The 21,593-nt window shown below is 33.5% G+C and overlaps 2 protein-coding genes across 3 annotated transcripts; one reads left to right on the top strand and one right to left on the bottom strand.

The window, feature by feature from the left end:
• The first annotated feature begins 1,481 nt into the window (after positions 1-1,481).
• LOC130813354 (pentatricopeptide repeat-containing protein At2g41720) lies at positions 1,482-10,813 on the top strand. Of its 2 annotated transcripts, none has more exons than XM_057679183.1 (10): positions 1,482-2,037; positions 2,838-3,010; positions 3,165-3,270; positions 5,488-6,597; positions 6,694-6,799; positions 7,181-7,385; positions 9,096-9,228; positions 9,311-9,415; positions 10,174-10,294; positions 10,374-10,813. In XM_057679183.1, exons 1-10 carry the CDS (start codon positions 1,576-1,578, stop codon positions 10,478-10,480), a joined length of 2,628 nt encoding a protein of 875 aa, XP_057535166.1. In that variant the 5' UTR covers positions 1,482-1,575; the 3' UTR covers positions 10,481-10,813. The 2 variants fall into 2 exon arrangements, with proteins under 2 accessions (XP_057535166.1, XP_057535173.1); XM_057679190.1 differs by having other exon boundaries at positions 1,900-2,037; positions 2,761-3,010.
• An 844-nt stretch (positions 10,814-11,657) lies between these two features.
• On the bottom strand, positions 11,658-17,789 carry LOC130813366 (AP2-like ethylene-responsive transcription factor At2g41710). The gene is made up of 9 exons (XM_057679201.1): positions 17,393-17,789; positions 15,363-15,445; positions 15,187-15,195; positions 15,010-15,098; positions 14,469-14,542; positions 14,314-14,364; positions 13,733-13,797; positions 12,951-13,558; positions 11,658-12,269 (listed from the first exon to the last, which is right to left on the bottom strand). Exons 1-9 carry the CDS (start codon positions 17,635-17,637, stop codon positions 12,213-12,215), a joined length of 1,281 nt encoding a protein of 426 aa, XP_057535184.1. The 5' UTR covers positions 17,638-17,789; the 3' UTR covers positions 11,658-12,212.
• Between the last annotated feature and the right edge of the window lie 3,804 nt (positions 17,790-21,593).

The raw sequence follows: 21,593 nt of genomic DNA on the forward strand, positions 1-21,593 counted from the left end.
AAGTGAGTATATCCAAAAGCTTAAAATGTCCATTCCAAGGATTAAAAAGCCTAACAATGTTTTTCCAAAAGGATTAAGTTTAATATCGTACTTCAAAATTAAAAATCTCTATTATAAGGCTTAAAATGTCTATTCTAATGATCAAAACCCTTATTCAAAGCCTTAACCTTCCCTTTTTATAAAGATTGAAATTTAACATTCTACTTTAAAGTTTTTAACGTCTATTTTAAGGAATAAAATATTAATTTCAAGCCTTAACCTTCATTTTCCAAAAGGATTAAGTATAACTTCCTACTACAAAGTTTTAGAGGCCTTTTTAAGTCTTAAAATGTCTATTCTAAGAATTATATTGCCTACTCTAAAACTTAAATTGCCAACACCAAGCCTTAAGTTGTCAATTTAATCCTTAAAATGTCAATTACAAAGCTTAAATTGCCTAATCCAATTCTTAAGTTTAATATCCTACTTCAAACTTTAAAATGTCAACTCCAAGCTTTAAATAGCCAATTTGAAGTCTTAAAATGCCAATTTTAAAGCTTAAATTGCCTAATCTAATACTTGTATAACTGCTACATTTAGATAATTGAAATGTATATCTAGTTAAAATAACATAGTTGCAGATGTCATGAAAAACAAGTTAAAAGTCGTAGTGCTACATAGAGATGAAGGCAAACATAGATAGTAGATACTTCAGTCGGAGACATTTCATCATCTCCATCACCATACTTCTTTTCATCATTATCATATTGTCTTTAGTACCAAACCATAGCTATCCCATGCACATCCACAAATTAAAATTTTAATGTTATAAAAATAATTTTATCTTGTATAATCAAGCAAATGGAAATATACATAGACGATCAAAGAAGACGATTGAGAAGAAATGAGGATTGGTGTGATGAAGAAGAATTAAAAAAGTATTTAATTGTTTTCTTTTATTTTGCTAAACGGGCTACTAAACCCAATATAACAAGAGATCTCACACATTCGGGCTGTTACACCAAGAGTATGAGGTGTTATTTCAACTTCCTCTATCCCAATATAAACCTAATTTCTATATTTGATTGTCTCACTTTGCACTATTTTCTCTTATGATAATGGTTTTTACAATATTTATATTGATCTCTACCACAAATTCGTTTTCTCTTTTAATCTAGTTCACTCATTTTTTTTGTCCTCACTTAAGCAGCAACAAACTCATATTTACACCTCTTGCAAATCAAATGAAACAGATAAAACTTTATTTTTTGTCAACTCATCTTATATAAAATCGTCTCACCATGAAAAAAATCCATATAATTAACCCAAAATGTAATTATTCACTTTAAAATTATAAATAATAATACACTTGTTATACATAGTCAATCCAACATATATGGTTTCACTATCACCCTGAAATGGTTCATTTAAGGATTAATGTATTTTTATTTATTTACTTTACTTTATTCGACGAGGAAGAAATTCATCTGACGTGTTGTTTTTTTGTGTACAAGACCGTTAAACCCCGAGAAAAAAAAAAGAGGGGTTTTATCTAATTCATCGCTAATTTCCACCATTATTCATCACAAAATACTGATGACATCAATAAACCCTCAAATTCAGACTCCATTAAAGTTCAGCCAACAACAATTGCACAAAATTCATAATGATTCTCACTTCAATTCCACAAAATCTACCACTTATCCAACTAAACCCACCTCCAAAATCTCCTCACAAGTCAAGAATGTACCTTTAAAAACAACTAAGATTAGCAAAAACTCGACTAAAAACCCAGAAAAATGGGTGAGAAAGAAGCAAGGTTATGTAGATTATGACAAAGGACAGCATCACGTGAGTGAGCGCGTGAGTGGGTTGAGGAAGGATGATATTCCTAGGAGATACAGAATTAAGGTGCAGGCTGATAAGTTCCAGAAAGATTGGTCAATTACTCAGGTTGTTCATAAAATTTTGGCCCTTAAAAATGGGGCTGATATTGAGGGTGTTCTAAATCATTGGGTTGGCAGATTTGCTAGAAATAATTATCCTGTTCTTATTAAGGTAAATCTTTTTGCCATTCTTTTTTCATAATTCTTTAGTTTATACTATTAAAATAAGTGTGTTTGTTTTATTGAATTTGGAACTTGGAAAGTATGTATGTGAAAGAGGAATTACTATGTGGGTTTTTAAGGTTGTAGGAAATGTTGTGACTTTTTTATGCTTTTTTGCAAGATTTTAGGAAATGTTGTTCATTTATTGTTTTTAAAAAGTTGATCATTTATTGTTGATAATAGTAATGGTAATGAAATTTTGTTCTAATCTTATTATTGGGTGTGAAATTTACTATGGGAATACTTGATTATTGAATTTGGAACTTGGGAAATATGTGATAAAAAGGAATTACTATTAGGGTTTTAAGTTTGGATGAAATGTTGTGACTCTTTGTTAATTTGTATTCTTGTAGGATTTAGGAATTGTTCATTTGTTGTTGATAATAGAAATGATAGGAGTGAAAGTATAAAAGCTATCATTTTGAAGTTTACTTGTCACATTTCGAAATTTGACCTATAATTAAATTTTGTGCTCTTTAGAAAGTCATTCTTTTTTTTAGTTGCTGATGTCTAGCATGATCAATCCTGAGAATAACCTTTGAATGACCCCGCCCTTGCTTTGTCTAAAACATGTCCTATCTATAGTGAATTTATAAGCATTGTGATATTCAGCTGTAGAGTAACCTCTGCAAGATGTCTTTGTGCTCTTTTTCTCATTGTTTTTGTAATTCAGCGTGCAGGTTTTGTCATTTGTGATTTAATTTTTCATTCAATAGGAAGACTGATTTACTATCTAATACTCGACTGTAGGAGTTGACTCAGCTGGGTTCTATTGAGCATGCAGTTCAAGTATTCAATTGGATGAAAAACCAGAAGAATTATTGTCCCCGGAATGATATATACAACATGATGATTAGATTACATGCCAGACATAATCATATAGATCAGGCTCGTGGCTTATTTTTTGAGATGCAAAAATGGAAGTAAGCTCACATATCATCTTTTAAGTAATTGTTTTGTTAGTCATTTGTCCCCCATAGGGTTCTAGCTTCTATGGTGTTCCTATCCACCCCCTTGTTTCGAGTAAGTTATACTTTGTACTTATTCAAGATTTGTTGGATTGCTAACGTGCTTCAGGTGCAAGCCGGATGCCGAAACATACAATGCTCTCATCAATGCACATGGAAGAGCTGGTCAATGGCGTTGGGCGATGAATATTATGGAAGATATGCTACGTGCCGCTGTGTGTATTTTTTCTTTCTTGGCTAGATAACTCGCATCAAATAATTGATTTGAGAATTTTTGTTTTTGTTTCATCTTTTGACCCTCCTCAATGAAAGATCCAACATTTTTTTTTGGAAAAATTAAAATTCTACATTCTGGTGTTCTGATTTCCAAAAAGTTTCACATTTCATTTATTTCATAAAAATTCCACCTCTAATCATATCTTCTTCTAAGAGGACCTTGAGTTGTTGCCGTTGAAAAACAAGATCAAACCTCCACCTAGGTGGACGCCACATAATATTATTGGGGTAATATAATGTTGTTGAGAGACTATATTTAGCAGGTGTGGGGGCTGGGTTTGAGGTTTTTTGTAGTTTTATTTATTATTTATAATAACAAAAAAAAAATAAAGTCAAAAGGTAAAAGTCGACATGCTTAACATTTTTTTTTGACATTTTTGGCAAATTATGGTTAAAAGCCCATAACGTTATATCATTTCATGTCAAAAAGACCATAGTTTAAAACATTATTCTTCAAATCCTAGCTCACTTTTATGTAATTTCCTGTCCTAGGTCTAATTTTAAAATTACAACAGTACAAAATCCATTTGTTGGTTTTAGACAACCACATAAGAAGTGGTAAGAGTTTTGTTAAATTTAATTGTCTTTTCTTTTTGTTTTCTAATCCATGGAATAAAATGAGACCGTTATGTTACATAACAGCCATTATAAGCTGTTATTCTATCATATTAACCATTATTATCTTTTTTAAATGAATTAGGTTCAAAAAGGTCTATTATAAGCTTTAATTTACATTTAATTCTCAGAAAACTTGAATAATTATGATAAAATAACTTTTTTTTTTCAACTTAATAATGCACACTGCGATGTCCGCGAAATGAGTCGTAACACGACGTACCGCCTCTGAGACATTGTGACAGTTACCGTAATCACGATGCATCTATGATTTTTTCTATGTTCTAATCTATTGAGGTATTTTGCATGTCCCTCGTTGACTTGGATAGTGTCCACCTTGCTAGCAAGCTCGTGGTTTGGATCCAAGACTGATACTTAAGGATTGTTTTAAACTCTTTTTGCTAGTTAAAGGTTATTGTTAGAATAAGAGACTTATTTAAGGGTGGTTTATTAGTCTATACTTCTAAGATATATTTCTACAAAGCTTACCTTATTTTTGATCTTCTTTATGACTAGATCTGTGTGACTTCTGGTTGATTTTACTAATTCCATCCAATATTAAATTTAAGGGGAAAACCAAAAAAGAAAAACTAATTATTGTCTCAAAATATGGCTTTTTAAAATCATGCAGGGAGAATCTACATGTAACAAAAAAATCTTTTCAAAATCAAACACTAAATAAATTCCTTCCATTTTCGAGAATTCCACTAGTCGCAACCTTCTTATATCCACTGATAAGGGTATGGTCTGGTATGCCATCTTCCAACCCTCCCCACAACCTGATCACAGTTTCTATGAGCGTAATATATTGGGTATATGTAATAGATTGATTCCGCCATTGTTGTGGATATTAGAAAAATACAAAAATGTAAATGAGACTAAAATGAAGTTGTAGAGTTTATTGATGTAATAGGAGTAAACAAGATACACAAGCTTTCGAGAGGCTTGCACTCTCACAGGACATGAGTATAAAACTCACCCTAAAATCTAATACAAATTCTTCATATCTTTTTCACTTTCCTCTACCTTATTTATATAAATATAAGCTCTATAACTAACTGATAGTAAAATATTTAAAATACCCTTTTAACTCATGTACTGTATGATAATGATGATGATGACGATGAGATTATTGCTTGCTTTGTGGAAAGTGGTTGTATTTTTATAACTCTTTTTGTGTAATAGTGAGTAGATGTAGAACTTATACCTTTGTCCCCCTTCCTCCTTTTGTAAATTATTAGATGTTACCCTTGTGTAAGTTTTTTTTTGGATAAAAATTTTACCCTTGTGTAGTTGAACTACGTACCTTCCTTTCTCCACCTCCAATTGTCAAATAGTAATCTGTCAATCTTTCTGCGAGGCTTTTGGAACAAATTATGCCTTCTTTTGTACTGGATTAAATATTTGCCTTCAGTCACTGCACATGGATGTTTTGTAGTTTATTTGTTGTAATATTGTTTTCCATCTTCCTAGCCTTTTGGCTAGCTTTCTGCAATTGATATCAAGTAATATCCTGGATTAAAATCAATGTGTTGCTGCAGGTTCCCCCTAGTCGTTCAACATATAATAACTTGATCAATGCTTGTGGATCTTGTGGGAATTGGAGAGAGGCTCTCAAAATCTCCAAGAAAATGACTGATAATGGAGTTGGGCCTGACTTGGTAACACACAACATCATTTTGTCTGCTTATAAAACAGGTGCTCAATACTCTAAAGCTTTATCTTATTTTGAACTTATGAGAGGGACAAATATACGCCCTGACACTACGACTCTTAACATTAGAATTTACTGCCTAGTTAAGCTGGGTCAGTATGAGGAAGCTATTGGTGTTTTTAATTCAATGCAAGAGAAGAAATCTGAGTGTCCCCCTGATGTAGTGACATTTACTAGCATCATGCATATGTACTCTATCTGTGGCGAGATAGAGAAATGTAAGACTGTGTTTGATACAATGCTTGCTGAGGGTCTTATGCCCAATATTGTGGCTTACAATTCTCTGATGGGTGCATATGCATCTCAAGGAATGAGTGATGAAGCACTAAATATATTTAATGAGATCAAGCGAAATGGCTTTCATCCTGATGTTGTTTCTTACACATCTCTGCTTAATGCTTATGGAAGGTCACAACAACCCGAAAAGGCCAAAGAAATATTTGACTTGATGAAGCAGCATAATTGGAAGCCGAATATCATTAGTTATAATGCTCTTATTGATGCATATGGTTCAAGTGGTTATTTAGTTGAAGCAGTGGAAGTTTTACGTGAAATGGAACGGGAGGGGATTCAGCCTAATGTTGTCTCAATATCTACTCTTCTGGCAGCTTGTGGCCGCTGTTGTGAGAAGGTGAAAATTGATTCAATACTCGAAGCGGCTGAGAAACGAGGCATTGAATTAAATCTGGTTGCATATAACACCGGGATTGGAAGTTATTTGAATGTTGGGGATTTTGATAAGGCATTAGCTCTGTATAAAACTATGAGGAAAAAGAACGTAAAACCAGATTCTGTCACATACAATGTTTTAATTACTGGATGTTGTAAGTTCTCAAAGTATGATCAGGCAATTAAATTACTTGATGAAATGACAATTTTGAGCATTCCGTTCACCAAGGAGGTGTATTCCTCTGCTATCAGTGCCTACAGTAAGCAGGTAGGCTTGCAAATTATCTTCGGTTTTGCTTTTTGTTTGTCAAGATGAATCTGAACCCTTCATTCCTGCACCCCTGTTACTCTCTTTTTCTCCCAGGGACAATTGGCAGAGGCTGAATCAATGTTTAATAGAATGAAGACAGCTTGTTGTCAACCTGATATTATCACATACACAAAAATGATACATGCTTATAGTGAAGCTGGTAAAGTTGTATTTTTGAAGATTTTACATTCTTGTAGCCGCCCCAATCATTTGGGCTCATAGTGTAAAAATGCGGAAATGATCGCGATCGGGGTAACAGAACAATGATGCGATGACGAGAGTGATACGGTTATCGTAACGCCTAAATATCGGTCAAATCATAAGATATCCCTTGATATGGCCCGAAACACGATTTTTTATACCTTTATAACACGGGAAATATTGGTTGGTTTGTTCTGAAAACCTTTACAGCACGGCTGATGCGATGCGATGCGGCCTTGTTTTTACACTATGATTTGGGATTAAGACTTTGGCATTGTTGTTGTTGTTGTAATCCTTTGGAGGGATTTGATATCTGATAGAGTTCGAATATCAACTGCAGAGAACTGGGACAAAGCGTACACAATTTTTCAGGAGATGGAGGCAAATGATATTCAACCTGATGTTGTTGCATGTTCAGCTATGATGAGAGCATTCAATAAAGGGTCTCAACCATCTAAAGTTCTTAGCTTGCTGGAGTATATGAAGGAGAATAGCATCCCAATCACTGAAGCCATACACTTTGAAGTAATATCTGCATGTAGCTTGTAAGTTAATATACTTTCTGGCAAATTTAGTTTGTCTGTACGTTTATAACTTTATATATACATAATTGATGCTTGTACATTGAAAATATAGAGAAAAGAAAATATTGGTGTTAATTTTAAAAATTCCTGTATTGTGTCTTCTATTTGGGATAGTTTTTAAGAAATAGGGGAATATAGCTTTAGCATTGGGAAGTTGGATAGATTGTTACTTTACAAGGAAGTTGGAGAATTTTTTTAAGACATCCAATAATATTTGTTTCATTTTCATGAACCCCTTCTCATATGTCACTTTTTATGCTTTGCTACTCGAACTCGGGTAATCATGTTGGACTCAAGTCAATGCTGCGGTGTCCAAGTCGGGTATTTCTTTATCCTTGATATTGGCCCAAATAAAGTATTGGGGTGTCATATCGATGTCATTGTCTAGGATCTAATATGGCTACTTGAAACAAATTGTAAAGTCCTAATAACATAGTATTTTATGTAGAGGTCGTTCCAAAATTAATCTTTACTGTTATGTTCCTTTGAGTTTTCTCTGCAAGGGGGTGACAAGGAGATTAAAAAATTAGATTTGATGGATTAATTTCTTGTCCTTTTGTGAGCTTATTAGGGAATAAGAGAAAAATAGAAACTAAAGATGTGATAAAGTGGTGGGGTCATGTTACAAAATAGTAATGGGGCAAATTTAGTGGAACAAATGAAAATTGAAGGTGCAGCAAACTCAAAGGGATAAAGGGAGTATTTTACAAGATAGATGTGTTTGAAAAAATTTTGGGAACTTGCTTTTTATCCATATTCCATACCCTTTATAAAATATCGGTAGATGCATATAATATATAATAAAACCTATTGCTTTATTTATCACTATTGTTTTTGTTAGTTCTTTTCCACTTCTTTGTGTTTTGATTTTTGTTTTACAAAACCTCTTCTTTTTGCAATCTCTTAATTAAAGAAAACTAATCCATTAAAAAAATTAAGACGGAAATTCGATGAGGTACCATTATGTGTTTTCGAAATGTATAAACTATTGTGTTGCGTTATGTTATGGATTGACATATCCAGAGAATTGATATTAATCTAGGCAGAAGAGAAATGTGTATGAAATTATGAATATATCAATTTGTATGAAAAATGTAGTATGAATTGAAATGTAAAACTTAAATGTATATCGTGGATTGAATGTAACCTAAAACGATTACAAAGTGGTAGTAGTCAAGCAATTCAAGAAGCTTGAGGTCTCCCTAAGTGAGTCATAAACTCATCTCAAATCTAAAAAGGTAAAGGACTCTCAGTATCCCGCACAAGGTAGGGTCTGGGTGGGAGTTTTTTTTTCCTGAAAGATGCGGACAAACCATACCTGTTTCCCTCAAGGAGAGAGTAAAGAGGATGCGCGCAGTCAAGAAAACCCCAACTGATACCTGCGCCCAGTAGGGGTCGAACTCCAAACCTTCTGCTCAACATGCAGATGCTCTATCCATTGTTCATCTCAAATCTATTACACAAAATGAATGATTGCATTCTATTACCCTCCTCCTATTTATACTCCTTTCTTTCTATATCTTATTCCTCTAATTAACTAATCAATAGTTATTATTTACTAAGTAATTCCTATACTACCCCTATTAAGCCATTCATGACACATTATCGACTTATTTGCCATAGATGGTGTACTCTTGTGCTTTTTGCTTAATCTTAAAACTCTTTTTTAAGGCTTCGAGACTGGAAGACAGCAATCAACCAGATAAAAATCATGGAACCCATTCTCCCTGGACTTTCAACAGGTTTCGTGAATCACCTGCTGCAATTTCTCGGGAAATCTGGGAAGACAGAGACAATGATGAAGGTATTCCAAATTTTTGCTCTGGCCTCTATTTTTCTGGCTAGTTCTTGGTTCTTACGCTTGTTTTGGTTCTTGGCGCGTGCAGTTGTTTCTGAAGATTGTAGCGTCTGGTGCAGAGATTAATTATTCTACCTATTCAGTTTTATTGAAAAATTTGCTTGCTGCTGGAAATTGGAGAAAGTACATTGAGGTAATTTAAACTAGAGTTCAAGTTGCTCATCAATCATTCTTAATCACTTTTTCGAGTTTTTTACATGATATCTTGCACACCGGTGTTTCGTGCACCCTGGCCCAAGGGTGTTTTTTGCTCATGTAGTCGAGTGATGATCAAAAATATGGGTGCACCCAATGGCTTTTATTGCTCATTCCCTTTTTTTTTCTCATATAAATGAGCAAAAAAAAAGGCTGCAGTTAGCACCTCATTATGCATGTTAAGATCCTTTAAGCGCAAAACTTTGCCCGTACCGCATTGTGAACCTTCATACAAAAACAGGATTCAAAACACTAAATTAACTTCCATCGTTTGCATCAAGATGGAAAAACGTGTCTTTTTTCCTTTTACTAATGGTTATATTATGATTTGCCTATGTGATTTATGATTAGTTTTTATGATATTTGGACAACATCATGACCTTATCTAAACTTGTATTGGATCAAATTCGTATCCGAAGTTTCCAAAATACTAAATTAACGTTTCTCATTTCTCCTATAGTTTCTTGTATCAGTTCGAACTTGTTTCGTGTGACATTTGTCAAGATATCTTATGACCTTTAGCAAAATCGTATCAGTCAGTCTCCTGAGAGACCGTCTCTCTAAAAGACGTCTCTCAGGCCCAGTCGCCCAATCCATTAAAGCTTAATGCATACTCTTACTCTAGATTTTCCTTTATGGGCCGACCCAATTAGAGTTAGTCTCTCAAAAAGACCGTCTTGTGAAATCGTATTGCAGGTTTTGCAGTGGATGGAGGAAGCAGGGCTCCAACCTTCCATTGCAATGTACCACGACGTGTTGTTTTTTGCTCAAAGAAGTGGCGGGCCTGACCTTGCTGCCATGATTCAGGCGAATATGGGTAGTTTTTTTAGGAGTTCCATTATATATAATGCTGATTGACGTACGAATGAGTCCTTATGACCTTAAATTTTTGACAGGTTCCTTGAAAAGTAGACCTCAAAATCGAAATCAATCGTGGAGTTCTCCACATTCTGCATCAGAGTTAACAGATGAATGTGAACTTCATCCTCAAATAGTTACTTAAAAATCTATGTTAACTTTTTACTTCTTGGCATCAGGATTCAGGCTTTCTGTAGATGCCTGTTTTAGGTCAGTTTTTGTATATGAAACGTTTTTATATGTCGTACATCCGACCCTCCAAACCCTACTTTAGGTAATGAAATGTTGTTAGAATACATTTGTGCTCAAGGCGACAAATCTTCATTGTACTTTATAGATGTTTTTTTTTGTATGTTTGAGTTGTAGCAATATAATCACACCCCATTGCTTCATTTTTTTAGTGTTTCCGGTTTCTGAACTGCTGTTGTATCATATATGAAACGAAAGTTGCAAAGAACGGGAGAAAATTCGGGTGTTACATTCTAATTTCATGGTAAGGAGATTTCTTTGTAAATAAGAGAAGAGAAGAATGAATTGATCTCCTACGGATGGCTGAATAGATGATCTATTCGTTTTAAAGTGTGTCATTTTTTAAGTAGTTGGACAATTTGATTTTAGTGTTTTATTTTTCAATTTAAAAAACTACTGCTATTTGTGTATTATATTTATGAGAAAGTCTTAGTAAATAACGGTTATTTATGAGGTTAATAAATCATCCTTATATGGTAGGATGTGGTAGGATGTGATAGGATGAAAGTTTTGTTATTTTAATTTATCTTTTTTGCTTTTGTTTATTTTAATATTATTCTTTTTGTCTTTTTGTGGTGATTTAGAAATCGCGGTTATTGATTAAGAATTTTTATTATTTGAATCTATAAGATTCTCCGACTTTGATTTTTATCCATAACTACTTTATTTAAAAATTTATGCAAAAGAAAATAAGACACTTAGACCCTGTTTAGTAAACTGATTTTTACTAATTTAATTGATTTTTAGTGATTGAAACTGAATGGAAATAATGAAAGCTGATTTTAACTTATTGATACTGATGCTTATTTTTATGATTTTTTATGATGAACCAAAGAGCCTTACTCTCTAAACTAAGGGAGTGTTACTAGGAGCAACTGTCTTGCCAATGAGATGTACTTCTTTGTTCTGCTTATTTTGCGTTATTTTAAAAAATGTATGTTTTTCTCTAAATATTGCAAAATAAGTCGAACAAAGGAGTATTATTTTCATGTGCAGAAACTTTGTCATATCTAAAATCCAAATCCCCATTGTAAATTTTAAAATCTTCTACGTCGTAAATAATAAAAAAATAAAAATAAATATAAAAAAATATAAAAAGCTTCATATAAATGCTGATTGAAATCTTTTACAAATGAGTCATTGTTCAAGACAATTTTTCAAATACATAGGAAGACCAAAAGTAGAAACTACCATATAAATATATAAATAAGAATCTTAAAAACAAAACTATCAAATATTACATTCTTCTTTCAAGTGTATGATCTTCAACACTTCGCCTTTGACATTATACTTAGTATATCTCGTTTATTTCATATACGAAAGTATTAACTCTATTTCATCACCATAACAAGGCAGTATCGACTCTATTACTAACACAAACAAAAGGCTAAAAGCAGCCTTGAAAAAAACTATATGGCTAGTGTTGCTTGCGGCAATCGTACGGTTTACAGTTATGAGGAAGAACTGCTCATGGCTACATATTGACATGATGTGTATCTTGAGAAGCAGCTCCTAGGTACATTGTCGTTCGTTACAAAAAACGAGATGCATTCTCCACCTGTTTATCGGCGTCTATGCATTTCCGGTTAAACACTATTCCTGATCATCTTTAAAAGAATGTGATTTTATCATCCTTCTTCCTGCCTGAAGAAGCTATATGTTGAACTCGTCTCGGTTTTGGTAACCTGCAAGTACGGAAAGTTCAGATTTTTGAACGGTTACAAGAAAAAAAAAATATAACTCTGACAACGTAAATTTAAATGGCATCGATTTTATGCACATTGACATTCAAGGTAAAACAGTGACACCCAAAAGGTGGAGGCTTCTGGTGGAAGACAAGAACATAGATTGCGACATTTCTACAACTTATGCTCAGGTTTGATTACAAAAACACCATCATGATCATCATCATCGTACCCAGTGTATCCCGCCCATAGAAGTTTGCGTACGAGAACCTATCACATAAATCATTATCTGATGATATTCAAGTTTATATGACCTAAAATGCTGACGTTTGAACCATTCACTATACAACATTCTATTACCCCAATGTCATTACGTGGCTCCCACATTACCCCATACCCCTATGGTGGGGTTTGGGTTCAGACGTAACCTTACCCTTCTTAGCAATAACAAATAGGTTGTTTATATGATTGACATTTGAAAGCTAACAGGATAAAAGTCTCATTGAGGCCAAATAACTACATATCTGAACCGTGATGTTTTCACGCCTGAGTTACGTAGCAGAATGCCCCAGAAAAGGTCGTATTGAACATCAAGAAGCACAAGTACCACATACAGAAATCCCCTCCCCCCGCTCAATCCCTCCAGACAGAAAAAAAGTAGCATTAGTCATAAAACCAAACCTCAGAAGTCCGTGAGGTAGCTGTCGGCAAAACAGGCATTAAAGATGTCCAAAGGATAGGGTCGGTTAAGGGATCGATAGTATTGTAGTTCGTCAAAAGCGGTGCATTGAGTAGCTGGGTCAAAGGAAACACATTCTTTTGAAGCGGTAATCCACCTATTCCAAGTGTAGACCCCAATCTATCAATTGCATCATCTTCACTTGTTTTCTGAACAGCCTTACCGCTATCGATTTTGCTAATGTTACTCTTGTTCTCCTTCTCATCGTTATCATTCATCGTTTCCTTTGCTTTAGATGCTTTCTCTTGCATGTTCTTGTATGCCGCGGATCTTGACAATATGCTCAAAGCAGAAGTAGCAGATCCTTTATTTTTCTTTGCCTCGTATGAAGTTCCCAACTTAGGCATCTGATACGGTTCTGTAGATTGGACTTCCCGTTCTAGTGATTTGAGCTCACTCCCAAATTCATCGGAACTGGTATGCTTTCCTACCTCGGATTGTCGAATTTTGTTTGGACCCCACCACTTTATATGACCCGTCAAATCAATTTTTCTTTCCATGGGAAAACCTCCAGGATAGTCACCTTCTGCAGGTATATCTTCTCCTTTACCTTGAGAAAAAGAATTGTATTATTTAATCAGAATCAAGGTAGGATGAAGTGCCAACACTTGAAAGAAACCAATGCAATATAATTCGTCAGCTAATTCGCCTTTTTCCGATTCACGATTCACGATTAGCAAATCATGTGACAGGAAAGAAACCATCAAAAGAAGTTTCTACATACCATAGTGAATGCCACGGAGGTATTCAGTTGCGGTAGCGCGACCCAATGATGGTTCCCATCGACCACTACATCAAACAAATAACAAATAAGGATCAGAACTCTTAAAAGTTCAGGTTTGAGAAAATTTGAAAAGAATAAGCTAATTATAAAGAAAATTCTCAAAATAAGCTTCGGAAATTTTCATTTCCGAAATAAGCGCATGTGTCCGAGCCTAAGGTGAGGTATGTTCGTTGTTACTGAAAGTGAACAAAGAAATTGGTCCAAAAAAGTCAAAATTCTTTTTCCGCTGTTGGTAACAGCGAACAAAGAATTTTGACTTTTTTTAACCAATTTCTTTGTTCGCTGTTTTCATTGTTAGTAACAGCGAACATTACCTAACATGGAGACGCTTATTTCGGGAATCAAAATTTACCGAAGCTTATTTTCGGAATTGTTTTTATAATAACCTTTTTTTTCAATCTTTCCAGGTTTCAATAGTTGAAGAACACACTAATCAACTTGAAGATAAGTGACGAATCACTAGAGCACATGGGCAACTGAAGAATCAGAATTACAAAAACGAGGAAATACAAGAAGCATACCTTGAAAGTGCACGATATTTAGCTATACCTCTAGAGAAGCCGCTACTCTTTCTGCATAGACCATATAAGACCACCGTTGTAAAGTTTCTCGTCTAAATTGCATGTTCAACAAGATAAACGGCAAGAGGGAAAGAGGGAAAGAGGGGGGTTCTTACCTTCTTAGTGATGCAAGATAGTCCTCTCTGGAGACATTCTGCATTTCGGCTAAATCTCTACTATAATCTGTGACCTGCATCACACTAACACCATTATTAATTTCAAGTGATTCCGTATCTTTAACTTGTAAATCATTACATTTTTCTAAAGTTACAGTGTTCCACAAAATAAAATGTATTCATGGCCAATATGTTTGGATAAGAGTATTTGGAGAGAACGAAAGGAAGAGCAACTCATGTTTCATTGATCACTTTTCTATATATAAATAGCTTTGGGGGAGGAAATGAAGGCATAAGGATCCAATCTCTCATTGTGAAGTTGCACATGATGTTTTCTACCGAGGGGTCAATCGGAAAACCCCACCTAGGGTGAAGTCCTATTTTCTTAACTCCATTTCCTCCCTTTCCTCCTACGGTCTTGCGCACCACACCAATTTCAAATAATACGGGAAAAATAAGCAAGAATTTCTACATGTTTGTTGTCATTTAACAGTTTTTAGACTTAGGTATGAGCCAGAGAACAAGGCCTTTGGTGTCTCACTGGAAAATTGATTAGAGTTCCCGGGCCCCAATACTTCAAAGCGGCAAGATCATATGCTCTAGCTGCAGCTTCCTCATCATCATACGCCCCTGAACACATCACAATATAAGTTCGAGTCTAATTATCAATATGAATAAGTAAAAGCTAGAACTCTGAGAAAAACCTTTATGTACTCACCCAAATAAACTGGAAAGAGCAAATTGAACACCGGTTCATCAGTTTGGAAGATCGACAGCAAGCAAAATCATGTCAGATGTTTATAATCATTCATCTTGTATATGAAAGAAGCACAAATGCTATTCCAAAGACAAAAAAAGAGAGAAAAAAAAGGTTAAAGACAAGATAATGAGCACCTTGTTTGCCCTTCTTATTCTGATTCTGATTCCAAGTGCTTTTGTCCCAAAGGTGAGCTTCGTATCGACCAGTCCATCTATGCCTGGTGTTCCGCATTTTAACAAAGAAAACCTCATCAGTCACATATGATAAATTTTTTAAATGAAGAATCATATATGCAATTCTATCCTTAGAACTGAATGGGGGCTAGGGAGAAAAAGTTTAGACTGACTCCATATTTTAACACCAACTAGTTTATACTACTCAAAAGTCATTATTTAACTTCAAGGGACCTATGTTGAGTGCACGGTGCAAAATATTGGTTGCATCACTGCATCGTAAAGTTTTTGAGGTTATCGGGACTGCAATATAGGACAATCGCAAAACCACCCGCATTAACTATGAATTTAACACTGGTTGAATTCTTATCACTCTGATATCAGTACAAACAATTTGCACTCCATCTCTAAGACCAGATATACACAGAAATTGTATAAAATAGTGACGAAGGAGAGCTAGCAATAAACCTATCCATACCCCCATGCTAGTATTCAAGTCTTGAGGGATGCTTTCATGCACCTCCTATCACACAATCTCAGTGTAACATAATTCGCTAGTTAATTCGCTTTATAAATTCGAAATTTGCTAAAAATGACCCTAAAATAACCCAAAACCGACCATAATTCGCTTATTTTGATTCGTAGAGGATTAGTGAATCATGTGACAGTGCACAATCCAGTACCTTCATCTCTAGACATAAAAACCTTCAAATTGTCCTAAAAATAGCAGTATCACAGAGCTAGATACATACCCATAAACAATACCGGTACACAATGGCCAATAAGCAATAAACTAATTCCATATAGACAGTCAAGTATCTTGATTCCTCAAAGAAAGAATTCCAAACAACTTTAGAAATTCCTCACTTTTATTCTTTATAAAGAAGGTGAAAATGAAAAGGGCAACAAACAACAGGGCATACCAGTTCTTTCAAAATCTCATCTCCATCTTCACTTTTAACCCAAAAGCAAGACCTTATAACTCAACAAGGTGCCAAGAAAATAGAAATTGACTCACTTAGTAGCCCTAATAACTTTATTGCTTCTATTGTTACTCTCAAAAAGCTATCAATAACATAAAAGTAATAAAATCATCTCATACTCATAATAAGCTAACCTAAGTTAGATTCTGCACTCAATAAAAGTATATTAAACGCTATGAAATCAATCCATTATTCCATTCACACTTAAAATAATTCAAACACTTGTATAATTTCAGTTGAATGAACAAAACCCAAAGTAAATTAAACCTCAAAGTTTCAAAAATTATAAAAAAAAGTACTTCCTCCGGTTTTTTTACTTGCACTGTTTATTATTCTATGGTATTATACATTTGCAGCTATTATACAAGAAAAAAACATAATCACGTGAGATCGGTTCCATTCGTCTTGTCGCATATTTTCACAGTAGTAAGTTCTTAAAACTTTTAGTTTTATATAACTCTAAATATAAACGATCCATCAAACACATTAGATTGCACAAAAGAATGTTTTGGTGCACGTATAAAATCGAGGAAGCATTTGAAGATGAGAGCTTTCAATTTCCATTATCATAAATAGTATATTCTATATTTTGACTAAAACTTCTCATTCGGATTAGCACCATTTAATACCAACAACCAAACGGGACTGTAAAATAAACACCTAAAATAAACTAAACACCTAAAATAAACTCATCAAACTAGCCAAAACCAGATTCAACCCTCAATACAATCAATTTAAAATATTGAAGCCAATCAATTCACATCCAAAAAATAATTCATACCCTTAAGAATTTTCAGCTGAATAAACAAAACCCAAAGTAAACTGAACCTCAAAAGTAATAAACTAACCCAAGTTAGATTCTACACTCAATAGTCAATACAATCATAAAGTACATAAATACCAAATAATATAAACAGAAAATCTAAGAATTATCAGTTGAATGAACAAAACCCAAACTAAATTAAACCTCAAAATTTCAAAAAAAGAAAAGGAAATCATCAAATCTACCTGGTAACACCACGATAAATAGAACTACGTTTTCCGGCAGTAGAAGGAGGCATTTTACTGATCCTATCTTTAGCAGTAGACCCTCTTTCTCTTTTAACTTTCTTCATTAAAATCACACTACTTTCACTACTTTCTTTACTCTTCGGTACTCCGACATGAACACTAGTGGTAGCACTAGCCGTCATCTTTACCGTTAAACCACCTTCAGCTTCCCCGTTAACATCACCACTAGAAGTTGACGCCATCACCGTCAACTTCTCAACGGTCACAATAAGTATGAAAATACTGAGTAATCAGTATCCTATGTTAAGTTACACTTACACCCACAAAAAGTACTTCGCTATTATATACAATGGTAGAAAAATACTGCTGAAAATGATTGTGGGGAATTTGTTTTTTTTACTGGTTATGAGAGAAAGATGAACAGTGAGTAGAGTAATAAAGTTAGGAAAATTGGGCGAAAAAAAGTACCCTCAACGGCTAGGTTGAGTACTCCCTCAAAACTCTTCTAGCACCATAGAGAAATTTAGTTTATTTTTTATTTTTTATTTTGGTAATAAATAAAAATAATAAATAATATGGATGAAGTTAAAACAGAGTAAAATATATAGATTAAAATATAAAGATTAAAATAAAAGAGTGAAGAAGAATTATTTACAAATAAAAATAATGTAAAATGAGTTAAAACAGACGAAAATATTAATAATGCTAAATGAGTGAGACAGAAGAAATTATCTTTTTGGATCGCAACAAATATATGCTTTGTAGCGAGATTAAAAAATGGCGTAACAATTTCAATTGTCTAGATAATATTTAAAAAGGTTAAAATATGTGGAGGAAAATAGAAAAAATAATATTTAAATTGTCTAGATAATTAAAAAAAGGTTAAAATGTGTGGAAGAGATTAAAAAAATGGCGGTGACATTTCTATAAAATAAAATTATACTAAAATAAAAAAGATAAACCGAAAAGAAAGTACACGAACTCGTATACCCTCGCTTCCCTAATGGTATTGATACAAGGAAACTTATTCGTGATTTTTCATTGATATTTAAAAGTCAAATTATATCAATGTGTGATTTTATTGAATTCATCTCAATATATAATTTTAATATATAATTTTTATATTTTTTTTAAAATTAAAAGTTAAATCAAAATGCAAATAAAAACGTAAAATAGGAATATTGGAAGTATGTAGGTAGGTAGGACTTTTTTCATAAATTTCATAGTGAAACTATTTCTATTATTATTTTTTTTTCTCATGGTTGGATGGGAGTGGAGTACATTTGATTTTGAAAGTGTGTGTGTGTGTCAGTAAAGGGTACCCCATTTCACGTGAAGTGTATCTAAGAGGAGGTGTTTGGTATATTTCCTAATTCTTGGAATTGTCTCTTAAAGTGTTGATTTTTGTGGAAACGACAATGTTTTCTTTTAACAATCTTGTATAGGGCTGAACACGATTTGGTCTAAACCGTAAACCAAACCGGACCAAACCGTAAATTTAATATTTGGTCTGGTCTACGGTCTAAATGGTCTGGTCTGGTTTTTTTTTTCAGACCGTAATCCAAAACGGTCCGGTCCCGGTTTTAAAATTTTCAGACCAGACCGGACCGGAAAACCGTAATAAAATCAAATTTTAGGGGATTAGGGCAACTAGTCGTGATTCCTGCTGGCTGCCTCTCCCATTCCTCGCCTCCTCTCTCATTCCTCGCCTTTTCCCATTCTCCTCTCTTCCTCGACCTCGCCTCCTGCACAGCCTCGCCTCGCTTCCTTCAACTCTTCAAGCTTCAACCCATCGACCTCCTTCAAAGACGCCTCGCTTCCTTCAACTCTTCAAGCTTCAACCCATCGACCTCTCTTCAAAGACGCCAGACGCCTCTGCTTCCTTCAAAGACGCCTCCTTCAAGCTTCAAAGTCGACAGTCCTCCAATCTTCATTCTCCAATCTCACCATTCACCACGGAATCAAGTGTAGAATCTCGTAATGTAAGTATATTGGTTGATTTTTTTGATTTTTAGGGTTTTTTTATCAGTTTTTGATTTTTAGGGTTTTTGTTTGGCATCCTCCATTGACAATTTGGCATTTTATGTTAATAATTGGTGGCCTGTGTTACAACTTGACTAAGCAATCTTGACTATGTTGGTATTACTGATATTAAATCTAAGCAATCTTGACAATTACTAAGCAATCATACAAGAATATAATTCACATATATTTCACAGTCAATTCCCGTGAACATGATATAGCAACTGATATTAAATCTAACCGTTTGTTGACTTCTGTTTTATGTTTAACATGTGTAATTGCTTAATTTTCAGTTTTAGGGTTTGATTGGAATTTGGAAGAATCACCATTTTGTTTGATTGTAGATTTCTAGTATTGGAAGAATCAACATTCTGAAATTCTGAATGTTAAATTGCTAATTATGTTGAATGTTGAATGTTAATATGTTGGTATTACTCGTTTGATATGTTGAATGTTAATATGTTGATGATGTATTTTGTTTACAGATTATCGTTTATCTTAGATTCTCACTCAATTAAAAAAATACAAAAAAAAAAAAAAAAAAACCGTAGACCAGACCGTTCTAGAACGGTCTGGTCTGGTCTGGTCTGGTCTCTTGACTGGTCTGGTCTGGTCTGGAAAATTTCCAGACCGGAATTTCTGGTCTGGTCTGATTTTTCTGTCAAACCAGACCAGACCGGACCGTGTGCAGCCCTAATCTTGTATGCTTTGTAATTTGTAAAACTTGCATATGCTTTGTAGCATGGGAATCGGGAATAATAAGTTGGGTTTTGTATTGATTTGTGTTATAATTTGGTGAATGTATTTTTAGAAGTTTTGAAATGCAATTAATTTTTTTTGTTACATTTAACTTTTTATGTAACTATATATCTTATTTTGATCATTTATATATTGAATTATACATAAGTAAAAATTATAAAAAATGATATTACGAAAATATACAATTAAATGATTTAAACAAGATCCTATTTTATTATATTTTTTCTTAAAAATATTAGCCGCAATGCATAAAATAAGTTTATGATGAATAGTGTCAATAATTATAATATGAGTATTTTGTAACAGAGAACACCGAATATATTTTCAAAAGGGGTAATATATTTTTTTGGAACAATGCATAAAATAAGTTTTATGATGAAAATCAGCCTTGTAAAATTTACATGGCCCAAAAAAATAACAATTAAAATTGGAACAAAAACTAGCCTTGTAATTGTTCGCTGTTATTAACAATGAACAAAAAAGTTTGGTCAAAAATGATTTAAAATCTTTGTTCGCTTGACATTTTTGGACCAAGCTTATTTGTTCACCATTTAATAATAGCGAACAACCTCAAAACCTGTACTCTAGATAAAAAATACTTAAAAATTTAAGTTTAGAAGTTACTTTTTTTAAAATTTTTTATACTAATTTACTTATTCTATTAAATTTTCAAATTTAGAGGGATGAAACGCAAGAACTAATCTTTTACTAAGCCATTAATTAAGTTTTACATTACAGTTGTAGTTGGTTCAAACTATGTACCCTTTTGATTCTAACCGCTACCTCCACAAATCTAGCTTTACTAGACCCGTCTTTAATTTCATTCACTAATACAATATCATTGGCAAAACAACATGTACTATATACTCCATATTTTACTAAAATTATTTCTTGTTATCTCATAAAAGACCACTACAAACAATAATTTATTAGGTGAAAAATTTTGGATTTATCATATATAAAACTAAAATATTATCTGAGTTATACTTTAAAACTATGTGGTTTAATGGTTAAGAGTTTGATTTTATTTTATTAAAAGATTGAGAGTTCAAATTTTAGTCTTTTTTTTGTTTAAATAACAATTTTGAAATTGACCCTTATATCTTTCTGCTCAAGATGTGTCACTGAATACAAATATGAAGTGACTCATAGCAAAACCTTAATAAAGGCCAATTGTTCACTTATGTCATCCCTAATTGCTCCTCTTACGTTTTCTTATGCCTACAATGACTTTTATTTTCACCGATTTTGATGTTTTCCGCCCTTCTCATAGACGCGTCAATTTTATTTCGTTGCACACGTTCAAACCATCTCATACTTATAAATATTTTTGCAGAGGTAGATGCAACCCATACCCTCTCTCTCAAAACCCGGTTCCTAATCTTATATATCCACCCTAGTGTGTCCTTATATTCAT

This window comes from Amaranthus tricolor, chromosome 1 (genome assembly GCF_026212465.1).
Source record: "Amaranthus tricolor cultivar Red isolate AtriRed21 chromosome 1, ASM2621246v1, whole genome shotgun sequence".
NCBI lineage: Eukaryota > Viridiplantae > Streptophyta > Magnoliopsida > Caryophyllales > Amaranthaceae > Amaranthus > Amaranthus tricolor.

Excerpts from the sequence above, each read along its gene's own strand:
- LOC130813366 (XM_057679201.1), bottom strand. The coding sequence starts at position 17,637 with ATGGCGTCAACTTCTAGTGGTGATGTTAACGGGGAAGCTGAAGGTGGT. Across the intron at positions 15,446-17,392 it reads ATTTATCGTGGTGTTACCAG|GCATAGATGGACTGGTCGAT; the intron begins GTAGATTTGATG and ends GCGGAACACCAG. Across the intron at positions 13,559-13,732 it reads CCTCCGTGGCATTCACTATG|GTAAAGGAGAAGATATACCT; the intron begins GTATGTAGAAAC and ends CTTTTTCTCAAG.
- LOC130813354 (XM_057679183.1), top strand. The coding sequence starts at position 1,576 with ATGACATCAATAAACCCTCAAATTCAGACTCCATTAAAGTTCAGCCAA. Across the intron at positions 3,271-5,487 it reads AAGATATGCTACGTGCCGCT|GTTCCCCCTAGTCGTTCAAC; the intron begins GTGTGTATTTTT and ends GTGTTGCTGCAG. Across the intron at positions 6,800-7,180 it reads ACATGCTTATAGTGAAGCTG|AGAACTGGGACAAAGCGTAC; the intron begins GTAAAGTTGTAT and ends TATCAACTGCAG.